At 45.7% G+C, this 17,172-nt stretch overlaps 1 protein-coding gene across 4 annotated transcripts in view; it reads left to right on the forward strand.

Annotated features, from left to right (window-relative positions):
• The window catches only part of LOC144702201 (SNF2 domain-containing protein / helicase domain-containing protein / HNH endonuclease domain-containing protein), a 41,845-nt gene that overhangs the window by 17,014 nt on the left and 7,659 nt on the right, over window positions 1–17,172 (forward strand). For all 4 annotated transcript variants that reach the window (XM_078574152.1, XM_078574153.1, XM_078574154.1 and 1 more), the window contains 2 exons: window positions 4,036–4,095; window positions 5,749–6,064. In XM_078574152.1, coding sequence (XP_078430278.1) covers window positions 4,036–4,095; window positions 5,749–6,064 — 376 coding nt within the window. The remainder of the gene's footprint in view (window positions 1–4,035; window positions 4,096–5,748; window positions 6,065–17,172) is intronic.

Below are 17,172 nucleotides of genomic sequence, written 5' to 3' on the forward strand. Positions count from 1 at the left end.
AGAATTCAGTTGCCAAGATTGGCGAGAGGGATGGGGAGCATGATCGTGCCTGCCAACCAGAGGGGAGAGCTCCAGGAGAACTCCATTTGAGCTACCATACTTTTTCTAGTGTTTTTATTTCTCTTCTTTCTATTCTCCCTCATTCCGAGGGCAATATTGTGGGATTTTGGTTGCACTATACCAAAGGACATTGATCTTTCCTGATGCAAACTGATCCGATCTATGTCGCAAACACCCCTGCTTCAGGGGTCTGTATACTATGTTCCACGGGACCAGAGGCACCCCCTTGCGCTTCTTGTGTTCTTTGCCTCCCCGAAAGAACCTTCTCATCAATCGCTCAGTGTGTTTTTCACACCTGTTGGCATCTTAAAGACTGAGAGATAGAAAACTGGGATTGCTGAGAGCACTGATCTCAGAAGCACCTGTTGACCCCCTTTTGATGGCACTCTATTCTACCAGCCCTCCAATCTCCTCTCCACCTTCTCAATCTCTGGCTGCCATTCTGCAAGTAAAATACATATCCCTGTCAACGCAAGACCCGAGTAGCTCATTGGAATTGACCCTTGAGGTGTGCCAAGAGTGCTAGCGCATTGTGTCTCCTCCGCAGAAAGTTCGAATCCCGCATATGCCGACTTGGCTCGATTTCATTGTAGGCCTGAGAAGTCTTTGAATAAATCTAGTAATGTAGATAGAGTACCAGCTTCCTCTGCCGATCCATCCATAAAGAATGTTGTGTCATCTGCATACTGAAGTAAGGGAATGCCCTCCGGATAACTCTCCATCTGGAAGCCCCTTAAGAGGCCGTGTTCACAGGCTTCAAGGGTGCAGGTAGCCAAGGTTTCCACTGCTTGACTCCCCTTTGTGGGTGGATCCAACGTCCTTCTGCACCGTCATTCACCAGGACCGTGAATGAGTAAAACGTAACACATCGCCACACCCAGGCCACCCATTCATCGGAAGAACCTCATTTTCACATAACAGGCCAAAGAAATTTCCGATCAAGAGAATCATTGGTTTTTGCAAAGTCGACTTTGCATAGGAAGCCCTTTGTCCCGTTTCTCTTCTATGTTGATAAAATCTCTCCTGCTACCACTGTGCCCTCCACTAGTTGCCTGCCTGGAATGAATGCCGATTGAAAGGGTCCAAATAAGTCTCCAATTACCTTTCTCAACCGATTTGCCAACACTTTGGCGATAATGAGATAGATTGAGTTCAATTGTGAAAGGCAGGCTCTCATACATCTTTGACCTTTGAGCAAGACATGAGATTGCTGGGAGCGGCGTGGCTCCTCCTTTTCTGTAAGGGATGTATACATGAAGATCAGAGGGGGAGTGTTCAGGTCACTCTCAGTTGATCTTCTCTTTTCTTTTTAAAAAAAAGAAATCTGAGGGGGAGTGTTGGAGGATCCGAAACCATTATTACATTTGGCTTGTTGTCCAGGTCATGCGGAAACATAAGGACTTTATGGATACTCTTCAATTTCTGTGTCCTCTTTCCAAAGTATGACTCTGTTTTGCAGGTTCATTACCCCTTTCTGTCTCAACCAATCTCACCTTCCTTACACATAGCGAGATAGAAGCAGTGATCTCTATGAGTGTGATCAACAGCTATTGAGATACGGTGGCTGCACTTGATTTTTCTTCCCTTAAATTTAATGGGTAAAATAAAGCCTATGCTTTTTACAACATACAGTGCTAGTATGTTTTCCGCTCCATTTTGAATTGAAGTGCGTATAATGAATCCATGGAGTCAAAAAGTATTGCCCTTGATGTCGAGCTGCCATAGCATTTGGAATCAGTTCACATTTTTGTGGATCCTACTACTGGAAGCTTGTCGGTAGTACCTTGCTACTGAATGTTGGAGGCCGCTGTCAGGACCCCAGTTGAGGTTCCCCTTTCTGATGTCAAACCAGCACAGTGGGAGCCTAGAGTGCTGATAGAGAATGTGTGGGATGAATCTAAAGAGATATTGCTGTATCATATGAACCGGCATGGTTTGTACCATGAAAAGAAAAAGCGGGTGTCAGGTTGACAGGATCAACACTGTCAAGGGAAAGATGGAGAAGCTGGCAGAGTTTATGTTGCCAAGGTAGAGGCGCTCCAATGATGTAGTCATCGTCGGGTGATGTTTGACAAGTTGGAATTAGTCATAAAAGAAACAATTAACCAAAGAATTTGTTGAAACCCTCGTACCCAAAAAAAAGCTCAAATCGACTTCCAACATAATCCTTAACACAAACAGAGGTCTGGTGCAGAAAGGGAGAAGGAACAGGGAAGGGAAGAGGAGTGGCGAGAAGTCAGCCACAGCACGCAGTTCCCTCGGTTCGTCTGGAGGTTCAGCAGCTCGATGGGTAGCTCGCTGGAGAAGACCAAGGGGAGAAGGCTAGGGCAGGGGAAGAGTGAGGGAGAGAAGGGTTTAGAGCGTACAATGTTGTGCTGCCTCCTTAGCTCCTCAGGCCCCCCTCCTTATGACTCGCGGCACTCCTGCGAGTCATAACGCCTGATGGACGGGGCCTAAGACGGCCGCCTGTGGAGACGAAGTGTCTGGGGGCCGTTCCGACTTCCGTCGACTATAGACCCTGAGCGGGGTCTTAACAGAATTCTACACTTCTCTCCAATGAGAAGGGCTATATCATTTAAAAGAAATGCAAGAAAGAGAAAGGAATAAATTCTCTCAGTGGGTTTTGGAGACAAAGAAGAGAGATGTAGAGAGAGATGATGAACAAGAGCTCAATCTGATCTATAACTAACATAAACATAGATGAGGTGGTGTTTCAAGAGGCCGATCGTCTTCCAAGAGTCTGTGAATCTCCTTTGAGCTTGCTAGCTCATCCTTCTCCCTCCCATCTTCACCTCCTTCATTCTTTTATGTAGGGCCAGACATTAGTGGGGCCTATGATTAGGAAATAATTGGATGTCTAACAATCGCCTTTTTGCAGGGGTACTGCCCATGCAAAAACCATAAGTGTCACTCTCAAAACGAGGTGGAGAAAATTAATTATGCCAAGTTGATGTTGTTAAAATAACATGATTCAATGTCACAAAATCGTCTTGGGTTTTTTAGGTACACTTTTATGAATACTTTTTTGGAAGCTGCTTCAAGGGCCCAGAAATGGATGCACATGACCCAGCAGATGGTGGTAGAAGCTAGTTAAAAGACAGCAACAGTCTTAACTCTCAATGGATCTTTGTTATGTGCCACTCCGTGATGGCGATGGCTGCAATTTTGATCTTGTTAGTATCTACAGTTCCTGAAATCCAGTGGTTAGAGTATCTTGTCCGGATTCGAAATTCTCTTACAGTGGTGTTCTACTGAAAATGCAGATGATATGATCAGTACTTGGATAAACTTTCTCAAACAGGGCTCATCCCGTTTTATCATTTCTGGGCTTAAACCAACTATCAAGGAGATGCGGTGATTGAGAAGTGATTTTCCGCATAATCTGCGTCTCTTAAGATGAAAGTGCTCAAGTATCCATTTGGTATCCTGCTTGATGTATGTCACCTTATCTATTAACTTAGTGAGCTGTCCGTTCACGCATGAAGTGACCACTGCTTTCTCTTGGATCTCATCAGGAGAGCCTTAAATGACATTCTCTTCTTTAGGAACCAAGAGATATTGGTATGTCCAATATTACTTTAATTTTTACCCTTTCCAGAGGCAACATTGTGTTGTCTAGATCCTGTAGATGAATTTCCATTCAGTTAAGACTTCGACATCTGGATGTATCAATAGGAGACATTATCTTGCTTTATCTCATTATCACTGGGTTGCATTCTCTGATAAAGAAATTTCTTCTTTTTTCCTGAATTTGAATATTGGGTATAAAAAACCGAGGATGGCAAGAATTACTTTTATGATCTGAAGAGTATCAACTTGCATTTGAATTCCTTTCTAGAGTTTTTATCCATTCAAACTTTTGATATGGTTTAGCTTAGTTATTTTAGTTGCCTGAGTAAAATGTATTTTTAATTTACATCTCATATCATGTATTGTTCGAAAAAAATCTCATATCTTGTATTTTGATCTATCTAGGACTTTTCCAGCGGTACTCGGTTGGAGGAATTAAATTTGCTGTTGAAGATGACCGTAATGGTATATTAATTAATTTTGATTTATTGTCGTTATGCCTTGTGTGGATGATGATTTGGTTTTTGAAGTTTCTTTTTTTCTGTACTTATCCTTCAAGTAACTTTTTAGTCATGTTTCCTCAAATGCATTTGAACATGGGTTTTTGAAGTGAACTTTTTGCACTTAAGATTTTTATGTAATTCCTCAATTTTCCTGTGACTTTATTTCATTTATTTGTTTCCTAACTCCTCCAGGCCTTTCTTTTTTCACTTTGCAAATCACCTAGATGATAATAAGGGTACGAGTCTTGAATTAGGTACTTTAAAAAACAAAGAAAATAAGGGCAAAAGTTGATTTGAATTTTTCATCAGATGTTTGTATTGCATCTAAACATATACTTTTTCTCCTTGTGATTCTTTGTTATGAATATTCATTCAAAATGAGAGAATGACATGAATGTCCTGTTTGGAAGAAAGCCATCTTCAGCTGCAATAGTCTTGAGACCATTTGTTCGCCTTTTGGCATGGAAGAGACATTGCAATATAAGAAAAAAAATCATGAAGCTCATGATCTGAATCCACATAGTTTAGTAGCACTATGGTGTGAAACTTAATTGGATTAGAATTTTAAATATCTTAACATGAATTGGATTAAAATGAATACGTCTAGATAGCCTTCACATTTGTGTAATCTAGTCCTTTGATGTATACCTTTTCTGATATTCTGAAGAAAATATTATCTATATGTGGATTGTCATTTGTCTTTGCAAAGATTGTTCACCAGTATCCATTTCAGTTCCGTATTCATTTTTTAAAAATTATCCTTCCATTTGAGTTTAGCTCTTTGTGCATGTGGATCATGTGATATAATTGACCTACATCCATTTCTTTTATTTTTAAAGTTGACTGCATAAGTGGACCATGGATTACAAGGCCCACATGACTTGTCTTGTGAGTCATTTATTCTCAGAAATTATAACAAGTAACTTAATGTTGATGGGCGCAGCCCAATCTGATGAAAAGCTGATTTTTCTTAAACGCTCTGATGAAAAGCTGATACCTGCCACTCTCAAGAGCCAGTAAGAAAGCTTTTTGTCAAATGATATCCTAATCCATGCATCTGGGCGTTGGCAGCACAGGAGGGCTAGTTCAGCCCGAACAAAGGTGGATCTTGATAAAGATCATAGATGTCGAGGCCAAGTCCCATCAGTTGATCATAACTGTATCATAGACATGCTGCACAATCTTGATATTAAACTTGATCAAGCCTGGACTCTTGTAGGAAACTTTAAGATCTAGATAGATGGCCAATTTTCTATGAGAGAGCCACGTACATGGACCAGTAGAGTAAAGGTGTAGCAAAGTCTTCTCATCAATAACTACACAGTTCTTGAAGAAACTTAGATTACTCAAGAATATCAATGATTACGCATTTCTCAAATGAACCTTGATTACACATGAGTATCAATAATTGCATACTTCTCAAAGGAACGATGTCATACTTTCATATCATATATGTTCCACCCTAGAGATGTTATTTTCTGCTGAAGTTTGTCTGAAAAACTCATTGATACACTGAACTTTCTTTTTGTTTATTTTGTAGACTTGTGTTAACTCCTCATTTCAGTTTTCAGGATCATTTTTTTTATTTTGATAGTCTCCGAATGATTCGTGGCAGATAAGAAGGCTGAAGGAGCATGTGTTGACACAGCTACCACCCAAACGCCGTCAAGTCATAAAGCTGTCAATAAAAAAGGGTGATGCTCTCATTGCAAGAATGTCAAGCCACAACAGAAATTATACCGGACAGAACAGTGATATCAACTTGACACATGGTAACCATGACATTACAACAAATGGTAGTGATGGTGATGATGACAATGGTGATGACGACAATGACGACGAGGATGATGGTAATGATGATGGGCTTAGTCATGGTCATGGAGACAATCATGAGGATACTTTTGTGGAACGTGCTCCTTCTGAATCTAATGGTACGTGCTTTTGTGTTATCTTTACTGTGTTTTGTTATGAAGAAAAAGAGGGAAGAACACCAGAAATCAGTGTTCAACCCTAAATTAATAATATATATGATCGTTGGGGGGTCCAACGGCGATGAGCCGGGATGGGGGCGACTGGCGACGGCAACATCCACCGGCGACTGGTGACTGGCGATGGGGGCGAAACCCTCTGGTAATGAGGGCAACAGGCGATAGGCGCGAGGGTGAATGGCGATGGGGCCGACTCGTGATGGGGGCAGGGCGACTCGAGATGGGGGCGAGGGCGACTGGCGAAACCATCTGGTGTCTGGCGACATCCACCGGCAAGGGCATCCATCGTGGGGGCGAGGGCGAAATCCTCTGGTGAGTGCGACAGCCACCGGCGAGTGTTTTTTCTAGTGCGGCAAGAAACCATCCATTTCTCCCTGCCGAGCCTGGAGAAGAGAAAAAAGTCGATCGTGGTCGACGGCCTCTGGAGGGAAAAAGGGGTGAAGAATACGGGAGACAGAGCAATGATTCCCAGCAAGACGCCTGACATGAGGTCTGCCAGAAAGGATACCAAAGGGAATCAAAAGGGTTCCGGCAGGGATTTGCTCGTCACCAGAAACACAGAAAAGAAGCTGTCAGCCAATGGCCTTTCCGCTGGAGAGCTGCCATCAAGGGTCTCCGGTGGGAGGGCATCCAAAGAGAGGGGCCACAGCGAGCCGGCTCCCAGAATTACTATGCTCGGAGCCGGCAACGCGATGCTCGAGGAGAATTCTGTGAAAGTGGAATGGGGTTTTGCCGCGGCAAGAGAGATGCAACACCAGAAGGCTTCTGTCGAAGGGCTTTCCGATATGATACTCGCAGGTGGGAGGTCCCGAAACAAGAGCTGCTCCTCCAAGATGGGCGCAGATACAGAGCTCATGTGCAAAGAAGAGATGAAGAGAGGGGAAGGAGACCGTGCACACTCAGCATAGGGCACATTTGCGTGTCTTGGGGGGCGAGGACAACAATCAGAGTAAGGCTGGAGCAGGCCCAATGCCTCAAGGAAGAGGGCAGAGTGGGACTTGGGCAGGAGAGCCCAGACCCCGCCGACACACAACCAACGCGGGGGGAGCGCAAGAGGACCCTAGAGTTGCTGTGGCTGACAGAGGCAAGTACGGAGCAAGCCGGCACGTGACGTCATCATAGGCGCCAGAGTTCACGTGCGGATCGGAGAATGAAGTGTACGGATGGGTGATGGTGGGATCCCGTCGCGCGAAGAGGGCTCAACCCGCAAATGGTTTCATACATCGACGACCCCCCGAAGAGAAGAACACTTGCTTCAGATGTTTAGCGCCAGGCCACCACGCACGTGATTGCCGAGATCAAGTGATCTGCCGTAGGTGCCCAAGGACAGGGCACCGCCAGTCTGAGTGTCGTCAAGGGAGAAGAAAATAACAGAGTCTAAGCGCCAACAGGACGCCTGATCCAAAGCCAAGGCCAACAAAAGATCCAAGTAGCTGCAGAAGGGGAGGATGAGTGCACCAACATCCTCCAAAAATGCCTGGTGGGCGATGTTTTGGGAGATAGTCCAGAGACCGAGGTTGACCGCGCCGGCTTATGGCAGAAATTCCCGAAGTTGGTGCAGGCGGAGAAACAACAGGTTGATACCAACACCCTATTTCTTCGAGGGGTATCGTTGGTTGCTTATGTAGCAGTATGTGGCTGGAAGCAACAGATCACTGACACCACGGAGGTGAGATGGCACTGGGTACTCCCCACCGATGGGGCTGATGAAGTTAGAAAGATGGGGATCATGGTGGAGATGCAGGGGGTCCAATTGGTGCATCGCCAACAGTTCAGGCTGACAAACTTGATCACCTCATGCATACAGCTTAAGAGTATCATCTCGACTGGGTTGGAATTCAGGGACCCAAACGTGGTGCTACTAGACGTTGAAGTGATAGAAGGGGAGTCGTTACCAGGATCGGCCTGGTCACATGGATACGCGAAAACATTCAAGGCCAGAATAAGCCACAAGACCCCTCCAGCAGCACCTTGCGAATTCAAGGGCTCCCCCACGAGACCTCTGTCGGGGCGACCTACCATGGAGGAAGTTGTACAAGGAGTAGAGAGCAAGGTCAAGGTCCAAGGGGAGAGCGCATCATCGGCCATACTGCTGACATTGACCACGGTGGACAAGGCTCAGAAAGGCAGACGCCCTAGATGGAAAATGATGTGGCGGATAACTAATGTAGATCTTCGTCGGTTCAAGGGTGTGGTTTATCGGAGGGAGAAATTGGCTTTGACGGAGGCGGATGGTAAGAAGACTTGGGTGGTGTCTAAGCAAAATGTGCAGGTGCGCTTTATCGTGGATAGCAGACCAAAGAAAATGGTATCTCAACAAGAGACACACAGGGTAGCACCAAGGGGTCAAAGCTCCAAGGGAAAAGTAATCGTAGAGTCCTCGAGCCACATAAGGGATATGGAGACAGGAAGCCCAAATCACTCACCCGATGTTGCTTGAGTGGCTGAGGTAGTGGAGGTGGCACCAGAGAGGCTGCAGGGGGGGCAACCATCAGCTCATTGATGAAATGTGTATCGTGGAATGCACAAATTCTATGGATGAAGGGAGACAGGGAGTGGTAGGGATCTATTTACAAGAATGCGGAGCCGATGTGATCTGCTTACAAGAGACGATGCTGGAGAGATGTGAAACAAAAGAATGGAATTTGGTGGGACGAGGTTTTCTCGAGGGCTTCGTGGCCGTAAATGCCACGGGTAGATCCAGGGGCCTACTGGTGGCATGGAATATGACGACCTTTGCTAAAGAGGGGTCATGGACGGGATAGTATGTTGCGGCAGTAAAAGTGAAGAAGAGTGACAGTTTTCAATGCATGGTGGCATCGGTTTACAGCCCGGTTATTGCAGCCCGTCGACACAGGTTATGGGCGGAGCTGGAAGGTGTAGCCTCCCTCTTTCATGGGATACCAATGTTATTTGGAGGGGATATCAACGTGACCCTGGAGTCGACTGATAGACCGAATGGGATGGAAGGGCAGGATCCAAGGTCATCGGCTTTCTGGTCTTTCATATCTGAGACTGGATTGCACGAAATGGGACCGACAAATTGTAACTACACATGGCGAAGTACGAGAGGCCCAACCATATTTTCTCGCCAGGACAGATTCCTTTGTTCGTTGGACCTGTTGGAAGATTATCCATTGGCAGATGTACGAGCACTCCCCAGATCAATATCTGGCCATGTTCCAATTATCTGGGAGGATAATGTTGGCCAGAACAGATCCACTTATTTTAAGTTGGATCGCTCGTGGCTACGTGAGAAGGGATTCAAAGAAGAAGTGATAGCATGGTGGACATGTCAATCTACACAGGGCACATCCACGATGAGGCTGGCCACCAAATTGGCGGGTCTACGACAACATCGTATTGGGGTGAAGAAAAAGATCGGAGAGGGAAGATGACGAAGGCAAATTGCGTAATTAATTTTTTAATTGTCGTTGTTATTAATTTACCTTCAATCAAATAAATTTATAAAATGTATAGAAACTTACTCATGTATAGCGTGAGTAAGGTCGTCTCCACAGGGACTGGCCTTTAGGTTTAAATTCAATAATTGAGTTATCTTTATTAAAATGTAGTAATAGTACTAAAGATAATAAGAATAAGAAGAGATAAGTAATAAGAAAGTATAGAGAATATTAGTTTAATAAGAATATTAGAGAAAAGAAAATATCTCAGATTATGTATATATATGTACTAGTGGTACTAAGAATAATTCAGGAATAAGTAGGCTAGATATTATATTTAAGTAGGCTAGATATTTTATGTGTTTTCGTTTTAGTAAAAGAAAGAAAAAGGGTACTTCTGTCGAATGCCCGCAGGGTGTTCGACAGAATGCCCAAAAGAGATTCGAAATTGATAGAGAGGAGAGTAAACGAGTGATTCTGTCGAACGACCGCAAGGTGTTTGACAGAATGTCAGCAAGAGACGCGAATATTTTTAAAAGTTTTTGTAAGGTTTAATGAAAGAGAACTTAGGTAAATCGGATATATTTATCGATCACGCTAGGTGTTCGATGAAATTCCCCAACAAAATCCGTCAATCAAAATTGATCGCAAATGCACTATACGTTGAAATGTTTGATAAAACTTTCCGCTAGGCTCAAAGCGGATGAATAAGGGATCTATCTACGAAGATTAGATCTCACCGAACGCCTTGATTCGGAGAACAGGGATAGCGGCGCCGGTCGCCGTCGTGGAGCTTCCGTTTAGTCGTTCACCTGTTCTCCTCCTCCGTCCGGGTGCGACTCGATGAAGAACTGACCTCCGAGACCTTCTTGAGAGTCCTCTGAGCTTTAGAGGTGTGTCACAGCACCTCGCCGGCTACTGGGTCACCTGCGAGAGCTCTCCGCCGTCCCTCTGTTCTTGCGGCCGGAGATGCTAAAATTGAGGCTCTCAACCCCTTTTTAACGGCCTGGGAGAGACCCCAGAGGCCGTGCGATGATCGGGAGCTGCCCTGGTAGCCCTCTTGAGCCGTTGGGTCATTTCTGGTCCCCCCTCGCCGGCCGAGAGCGGCCTCCAGCCGGCGAAGTCGATGGCCAGGGGCGAAGGTGGACAGAAATGCCCTGGCCGTTAGATTCCTCTCATAAGGATCCAACGGCTGCGATTAAATCGCAGCCGTGGACTCTGTGTATGGTGTACCCCGATCGCCGCCACGTCAACGCCTCGTCACCGTCCACATAGGCAGTCCACGTCACCTTAGCCATCTCTGATTCGTTCGCCGCCGGGCTCCGCATCCACATCAACCTCTCTCGTGCGATCGGATGTGGGCCTATGCGGGCTCGATTGTGGGCCTGTGTGGGCTCGATTGGGTGCTCCCTTGTGCATGGGCCTCGCCGGCGGGCTGGGCTGGCTTGAGTGCTGCGCGCTCGCTGGCCTGGCCGCTGGCTTGAGGCCCAGTCTTGGTTGCTCCCTAGCCTGCCCAATAAAAACAATTTTTTTTTCTTTTATCCTTATATATATATCTTTTCCTTTTCAACAATATTTCTCTATCTCTTCCTGCAAATCAAATCCACATTTTTTTCTGCAATTTCATAGAAAAGATACTAAACAGAACATAGACAATTAAGTATGTATTAAATGTACATTTCAACTAATGAAATATTTAGATTGTCTAATATGCATAAAAAAGACATTTAAATGCATCATTTTTATCATTCGTTCTATTTAGTGCATGACATGCAATATTTCATAAAATAGGGTAAAATACACATGAATTGATCCCAAAATGACTTTAAAATATGTATAATTACACGACTCATTTTGGACTTATCAGAAGACGCAAGCGAAGAGATGAAGCCCTATCATGGGTCCATCAAAGATACAAGATGTGTGGTTGACTCCGAACTCAAGGAAAAAAACATGCAGAGGAGTGGTGGAGGAAGAGGATAAGAAGCTCGAAATGGATTGGAGGCAGCAATTGCGGCAACTTTGGCTGATTGATGGGGACGCCAACACACAGTTCTTCCATATGGTGGCGAATGGAAGGCGGAGGTCGAATCATATACCACGAGTGAAAGTGGGGGACCGAGAATTTGTGGGGACACAAGTGGTGGGAGAAGCACTAGCAGACCACTTCAGAACAATCACTAAGTGGGGGCTCGAAACCAGTGGAGATGGGAGGGTAGAAGCGTATCCAGGATATCACAAGCACAGCAAGATGAGCTAGTGAAGCCGTTTCTCGTGGAAGAGGTGCGGAAAGTGATCCAAGGCTTGAATGGAGAAGGAGCTCCGGACCCTGACGGACTCCCAGTCTTCTTCTTTAGCGAATTCTGGGATATTGTAGGCTCAGAAGTGATGGGTACCTTGGATGAGTTCTACAGGGATAACTTTGGCATCGAAAGACTTAATAGGTCACATTTTTTTCTGTTGCCCAAGTGCTCGGGAGCATTGACTGTGGGGGATTTGGACCCATTGCTCTGTCTAATTCTATCTCATCACTGCCAAGGTGTTGGCTAACCGGTTGAGGGAGGTGATTGGGGGCCCAATCGGACCCTTCCAATCGGCTTTCATTCTTGGAAGACAGCTGCAAGACAGTGCAAAGGTGATGGGGGAGATCGTTTCAGCATGGAAAAGAAATGGGACAAATATAAAGGTGGAGTTCGCGAAAGCCTATTATTCACTTGAGATTTCTATGGTCTGTCATGCGATAGCTAGGATTTCGCGAGGACTGGGTGGCCTCGGTGTGACGATGCGTTACATCCCACTTGTTCTTAGTCTTGGTCAATGGCTGGGCAGAAGGAGGATGGATCTGCCCACAGAGGAGTCAGACAAGGTTGCCCGCTAGCCCCCTTATTATTTGTCCTTGCAGTAGACACATTGGCCACATGTACCCTTAAGGCATGCAAACACGGCCTAGTACGAGGCTTTCACACGGCGAGCTACCCCGGGGGTATTCCACTCCTCCAATATGCAGATGACACAACATTCTTCATGGACGGAGCTGCGGCAGAAGCTCATACCATATCGTCGCTGTTAGAACTATTCGCTGATTTCTTGCGGCTACGTCTCAACCGAGAAAAGTCAGCCTTTGTGGGATTCAGCTTGTCTTTGGAGGAGGAGATACAATGTGCTTTTTTTTTTTTTTGAAAAGTGGGAGATACAATGTGCTAACGCGCTAGTCATACCTCGAGGTTTGTTACCGATTAATTATCTGGGTCTTCCACTGGCAGGGAGACATATCTTAGCTGCAGACTGGCAGCCAGTGATCAACAAGGTGGAGCGGAGGTTGGAGGGCTGGTAGAACAAGGTATTATCACAAGGGGGTCGCCTGGTATTTTTGAGATCAGTGCTCTCAGCGATCCCTATATTCTACTTAACAACAGTATGTAAAGTACTGTTAGTTGTGACAAAACGCCTAGAGGGATTAATGAGACGGTTCGTTGGGGAGGCAGTGGAGAGAGGGATCGTAGGGGGATACCCTTGGTAGCGTGGGATGTGGTGTGTAGACTCGTGAAACAAGGAGGACTGGGGATTCTCCACCTGGACTCCATAAATTTAGCATTGATGACTAAATGGGTCGAACAAATTATGACATCAGTGGAGGGTCTGGTCTTCAATGTCCTAGGAGACATATATGGCCTGGAGACGGATTGGGAGAGGCGTCGGGCAAGCAGTTGGGGGGAGTCTCTTTTTTGGCGCAGCCTGCGTCAAACCATCCCTCTCATCCGTGAGTTATTTGACCCAAGTTGGGGGATGGGGAAGGCTTTCGATTCAGATCTGATAACTGGTCAAAACAAGGTCCCATGAAGTCAAAGTTTCCCAGGCTATTTGCTCTGACAAGGAACCCAAATGCCACAGTCAGTGAATGTCGGGACAGGGCTTGGGTCACTACCCTCTCTGAGACACTTTCAGACCTCAGGTTCGAGGAGTTGTTAAGGATGTAGGAGATCCTCCTACCTCTCAGCCCATCGGCGAATTCCCGAGACAGATGGGTATGGCGGGGGCCACCTTTCTCGATGAAGGATCTATACTTGAAGATTCGAGGGGAAGCGAGGATGGCCCAGCAGTCAGTAAGGTACGCCACATACTATTGAAATAAAAGATTCCCCTAAAAGTGAGACTCCTCGGGCGAAGGGGTACTTGAAGAATATGTGGTTGCAATCTTCATTGCCTCTTGTGCATAGAATGCATGCTGCGGATGTATCAGGATACATCCTCTTGTGAAAGACATGTGTCACCACACTCTTGTGCAGTAAGAACCATCTGAAGATCGTAACCTTAAGTGGAACCTTTAGGCGCCAAATGGCCCAACATGCCTGGGTAGTTGATTGGTCCTCATTTTGCTAACAGATCCTCATACATGCTTTCCAAACTGAAAAGTGTGCGCATGTCCAAACCCTTCTGTTTTGTTCTCCATGTCTTGGCCAACACTGAATTAAGGATTGTTGCATGCCCAAGAAGTCCGCCACCCTCTGGTATGACAGGGCACCGTCTACCCGTGAAATTCATGTGATGTCTCAGCACTCCCCTACTGTGGCATCAGAGCATTGAGCGAGCGCATAGAGCCGAGCAGATTCCTCCGTCCAAAGGTCACCCAAAGAATAGTGATCCTTTTAAAAGTGAAATAGGGAGCCATCTCCTAGTCAGGCAGCGAAGAAGTCTCTAACTTGGGGTAAAATCTGTCTACGTTCCTGCCTGAAAGGCGACATTCCTCTGCTTGGGGCCAATTTCACATCCCAGTTTAAATGTTGATCGTAGCTGTTTTTTTTTTACATTTCAAAAAAAGGAATTTGGATGACTAGGTCCTCCAAAGGGTGGATGAGCCTTGTCACCCACTTTCTTAGTGCTGCATTCATGCTTTGTTGATAATGCTTTCTTGTTTGGTAGGTCTGCAGACGATATCCCATGCCACCAGTGCCAGCCTTAAACCCTGGTCGGGCCCGACACCTTTCCACAAGAAAAGACACATCAAGCCTTCGAGCCTCTTTGGAGAGTACCTTAGCATCTTGAGCACTGAGAGGTGGAAGATGGGAATTGACGACCATACTGACCTCACTAGCACCAATCAACATCCTTTGGAGAGTACCTTGGCTTGCCATCTTTCTAGCCATCTTTCAATATTCTCAGCAACTGGCTGCCAATCTAACTTGTTCATCATCCCTCTGGTCAATGGCAGGACCAAATATCTCATAGGTAGACTTTTGAGTAGTGTACCCAGTGCCTCTGGTCATTGCATTTCCTCCTCTTGCGAAAGGCTACTAGTCACAAATGTTGACTTTAGCCCGATGGATTTGTATGCCAGAGAAGTCTACAAATAGGTCGGGTAAGGTGGACAAGTTTTTCGCCACCTCCCGGAGCCTTTATTAGAAAGGTGGTGTCTATTTCAAAAAAATAAAAATAAAAATAAAAATAAAAAGGTGGTGACATCAGCATACTATAGTCGCAAAATACCCTCGAAATAGCTTGCTGTCTGGTATCCCTTCAAAAGACCATGGGAACATGCTAGAGTGGTGCAAGGGGCGAGTGCATCTACCGCTAGGATGAATATTAGAGGGACAAGGGAGCATCCTTGCCTCAACCCCCCTTTGCGGTTGTATATCCCACCTTCTGGCCTCCCGTTCTACAACACTGAGGAGTGCAATATAATGCATCTCTTCACCCATGTGATCCATTCCATCGGGAAACTCCTCTTCATTGATGCCCACAAGAAGCCCCAGTCTAGTGTGTCATAGGACTAGTGAAGTTGACCTTCCAATGAAATCGCTTGTCCCGTGGCTTTTCCACAAAGTTAAGATCTCTCCTGGTGCGACAGCACTATCGACCAACAAGGAACCTTATATAAACGCCGTCTGGGAGGGTCCGACAAGCTCTCTGATCACCTCCCTCAACCTGTTTGCCAAGACCTTAGCAATAATTAGGTATAGGGAGTTGGATAGCAAAATCAATCTGAAATCCTCGATTCTTTCAGTGCTTTATAGCTTCGGTAGGAGAAACATGTATGCTCAGTTAATTCTCTCTATATTGCCAGTCCTGTGGTGAGTGGCCATCACATTTGGTCTCACTAATTCCCAAAATTCTTTGTAGAACACCGACAGACCATCCGGGCCTGGCACCCCTTTGACATTGAGTCCTTGAATTGCCTCTTGGACCTCTTTCTGTGAGAAAGGATGGATCAACTCTGCTTTGTGAACAGGATCCAACGTCCGTGTACCCCTACCGCACCACGTCCACCGGTTATGTTAGACTTTTTTATAAAATGAGCAGAAATGTTCTGCAGTGGTACAACCCACCGACTGTGATCTGATGAGTTCCTGGCCTTCCTCCTTTAATTTCTGAATGTTGTCGATCCATTGCTGCCCGTTTGCTGCACTATGGTAGAATCTCGTGTTCACATCCCCTGCATTTAGCCGTAGGTGTGTGGACCTATATCTCTAGTCCATCTCAAGCTTCTTGTGACCACGCCTCTCCTCTTCCTTTGCTCCTTTGCTTCATCTCCTTCCAAATACCAAGTATCCTCCTGGTCATCCAATTCTTTTATCCTGTGCTAGGCCTCTCTTCTGGTCTGCTTTTTGTTCTTGCGTGTTCCTGTGCAAGGCCTCTCTCCTGATCTGCTTTCTGTTCTCGTGTGAGCGCTTGCGGGCCTCCACAAAGTGATGCCGCAGCCTGTGAATTCTGGTGGCTAGTGTTTCCATTTCAGATTTGAGTCGGGTTTGTGCTGATCACTTTCTCTCTACCTTGTCCATGATGCCAGACTCCTGTAGCCACAACCTGCCTAGTTTGAAATAGGTTGGCCTTCTGACTGCATTTTTCCAGCCCATACAATTGGGGTATGGTCTAATAGTGGCCGTGTGAGTGATCTCACATCCCCAAATGGGAACTGATTTACCAGCTCTACTGAACACAAAAATTGGTCTAATCTAGATGTCCTGTTGTAGCCCATTTTGCTTCTCCATGTATAAGTGGAGTTGGTGGGCCCCATTTCATAGAGTTATGACTCTGAAATGAAAACCCAAAATTCCTCCAAGTGGGTGTCCCTTCCTCCAGCGTTGTCCCCTTGCTTCTTATGTCATATTAAAGTCACCTCCCATCAGTATCGTCACCCTTGGAATATGCCCGCTAGATCAGCCAACTTTCTCCATAGATTGCTTCCCCGCATGGCATTTGATGGACCGTAAACCAATGCTACAACCATTCAAATTCGTTCAGACGTTTCAGGTTGACTGCAGCAGCAACTGAACCGTCCATGTTAAGAATATTGGCTCATTCCATACCACCACCACACTCCCAAACCTCCCTTCACTCACACTTTTCTAGCATGGTTTCCTGTAGACACGCCACTGTTACTCCCCATTCTCTCAAGTATCTTCCCATTACTCTGTGCCTATTTTCAGCACGGAGTCCGCGAACGTTCCATGAGATGCATTTCATGGGGACACCTCAGTTTGTGTCTTCAAATATATTGGATCGATGCACTAAAATAAGAGTAGTTTGGTTTACATTATTCAAAAGGCTCGTTATAATCAAAGACATGATTGATCCTGGTTATAAATATATAAGAGAATTTAACAACAACCAAACTAGGATTTTTCTTATCTTAAGCTGCTGATTAGAAGT

Source organism: Wolffia australiana, chromosome 4, assembly GCF_029677425.1.
Source record: "Wolffia australiana isolate 7733 chromosome 4, ASM2967742v1".
NCBI lineage: Eukaryota > Viridiplantae > Streptophyta > Magnoliopsida > Alismatales > Araceae > Wolffia > Wolffia australiana.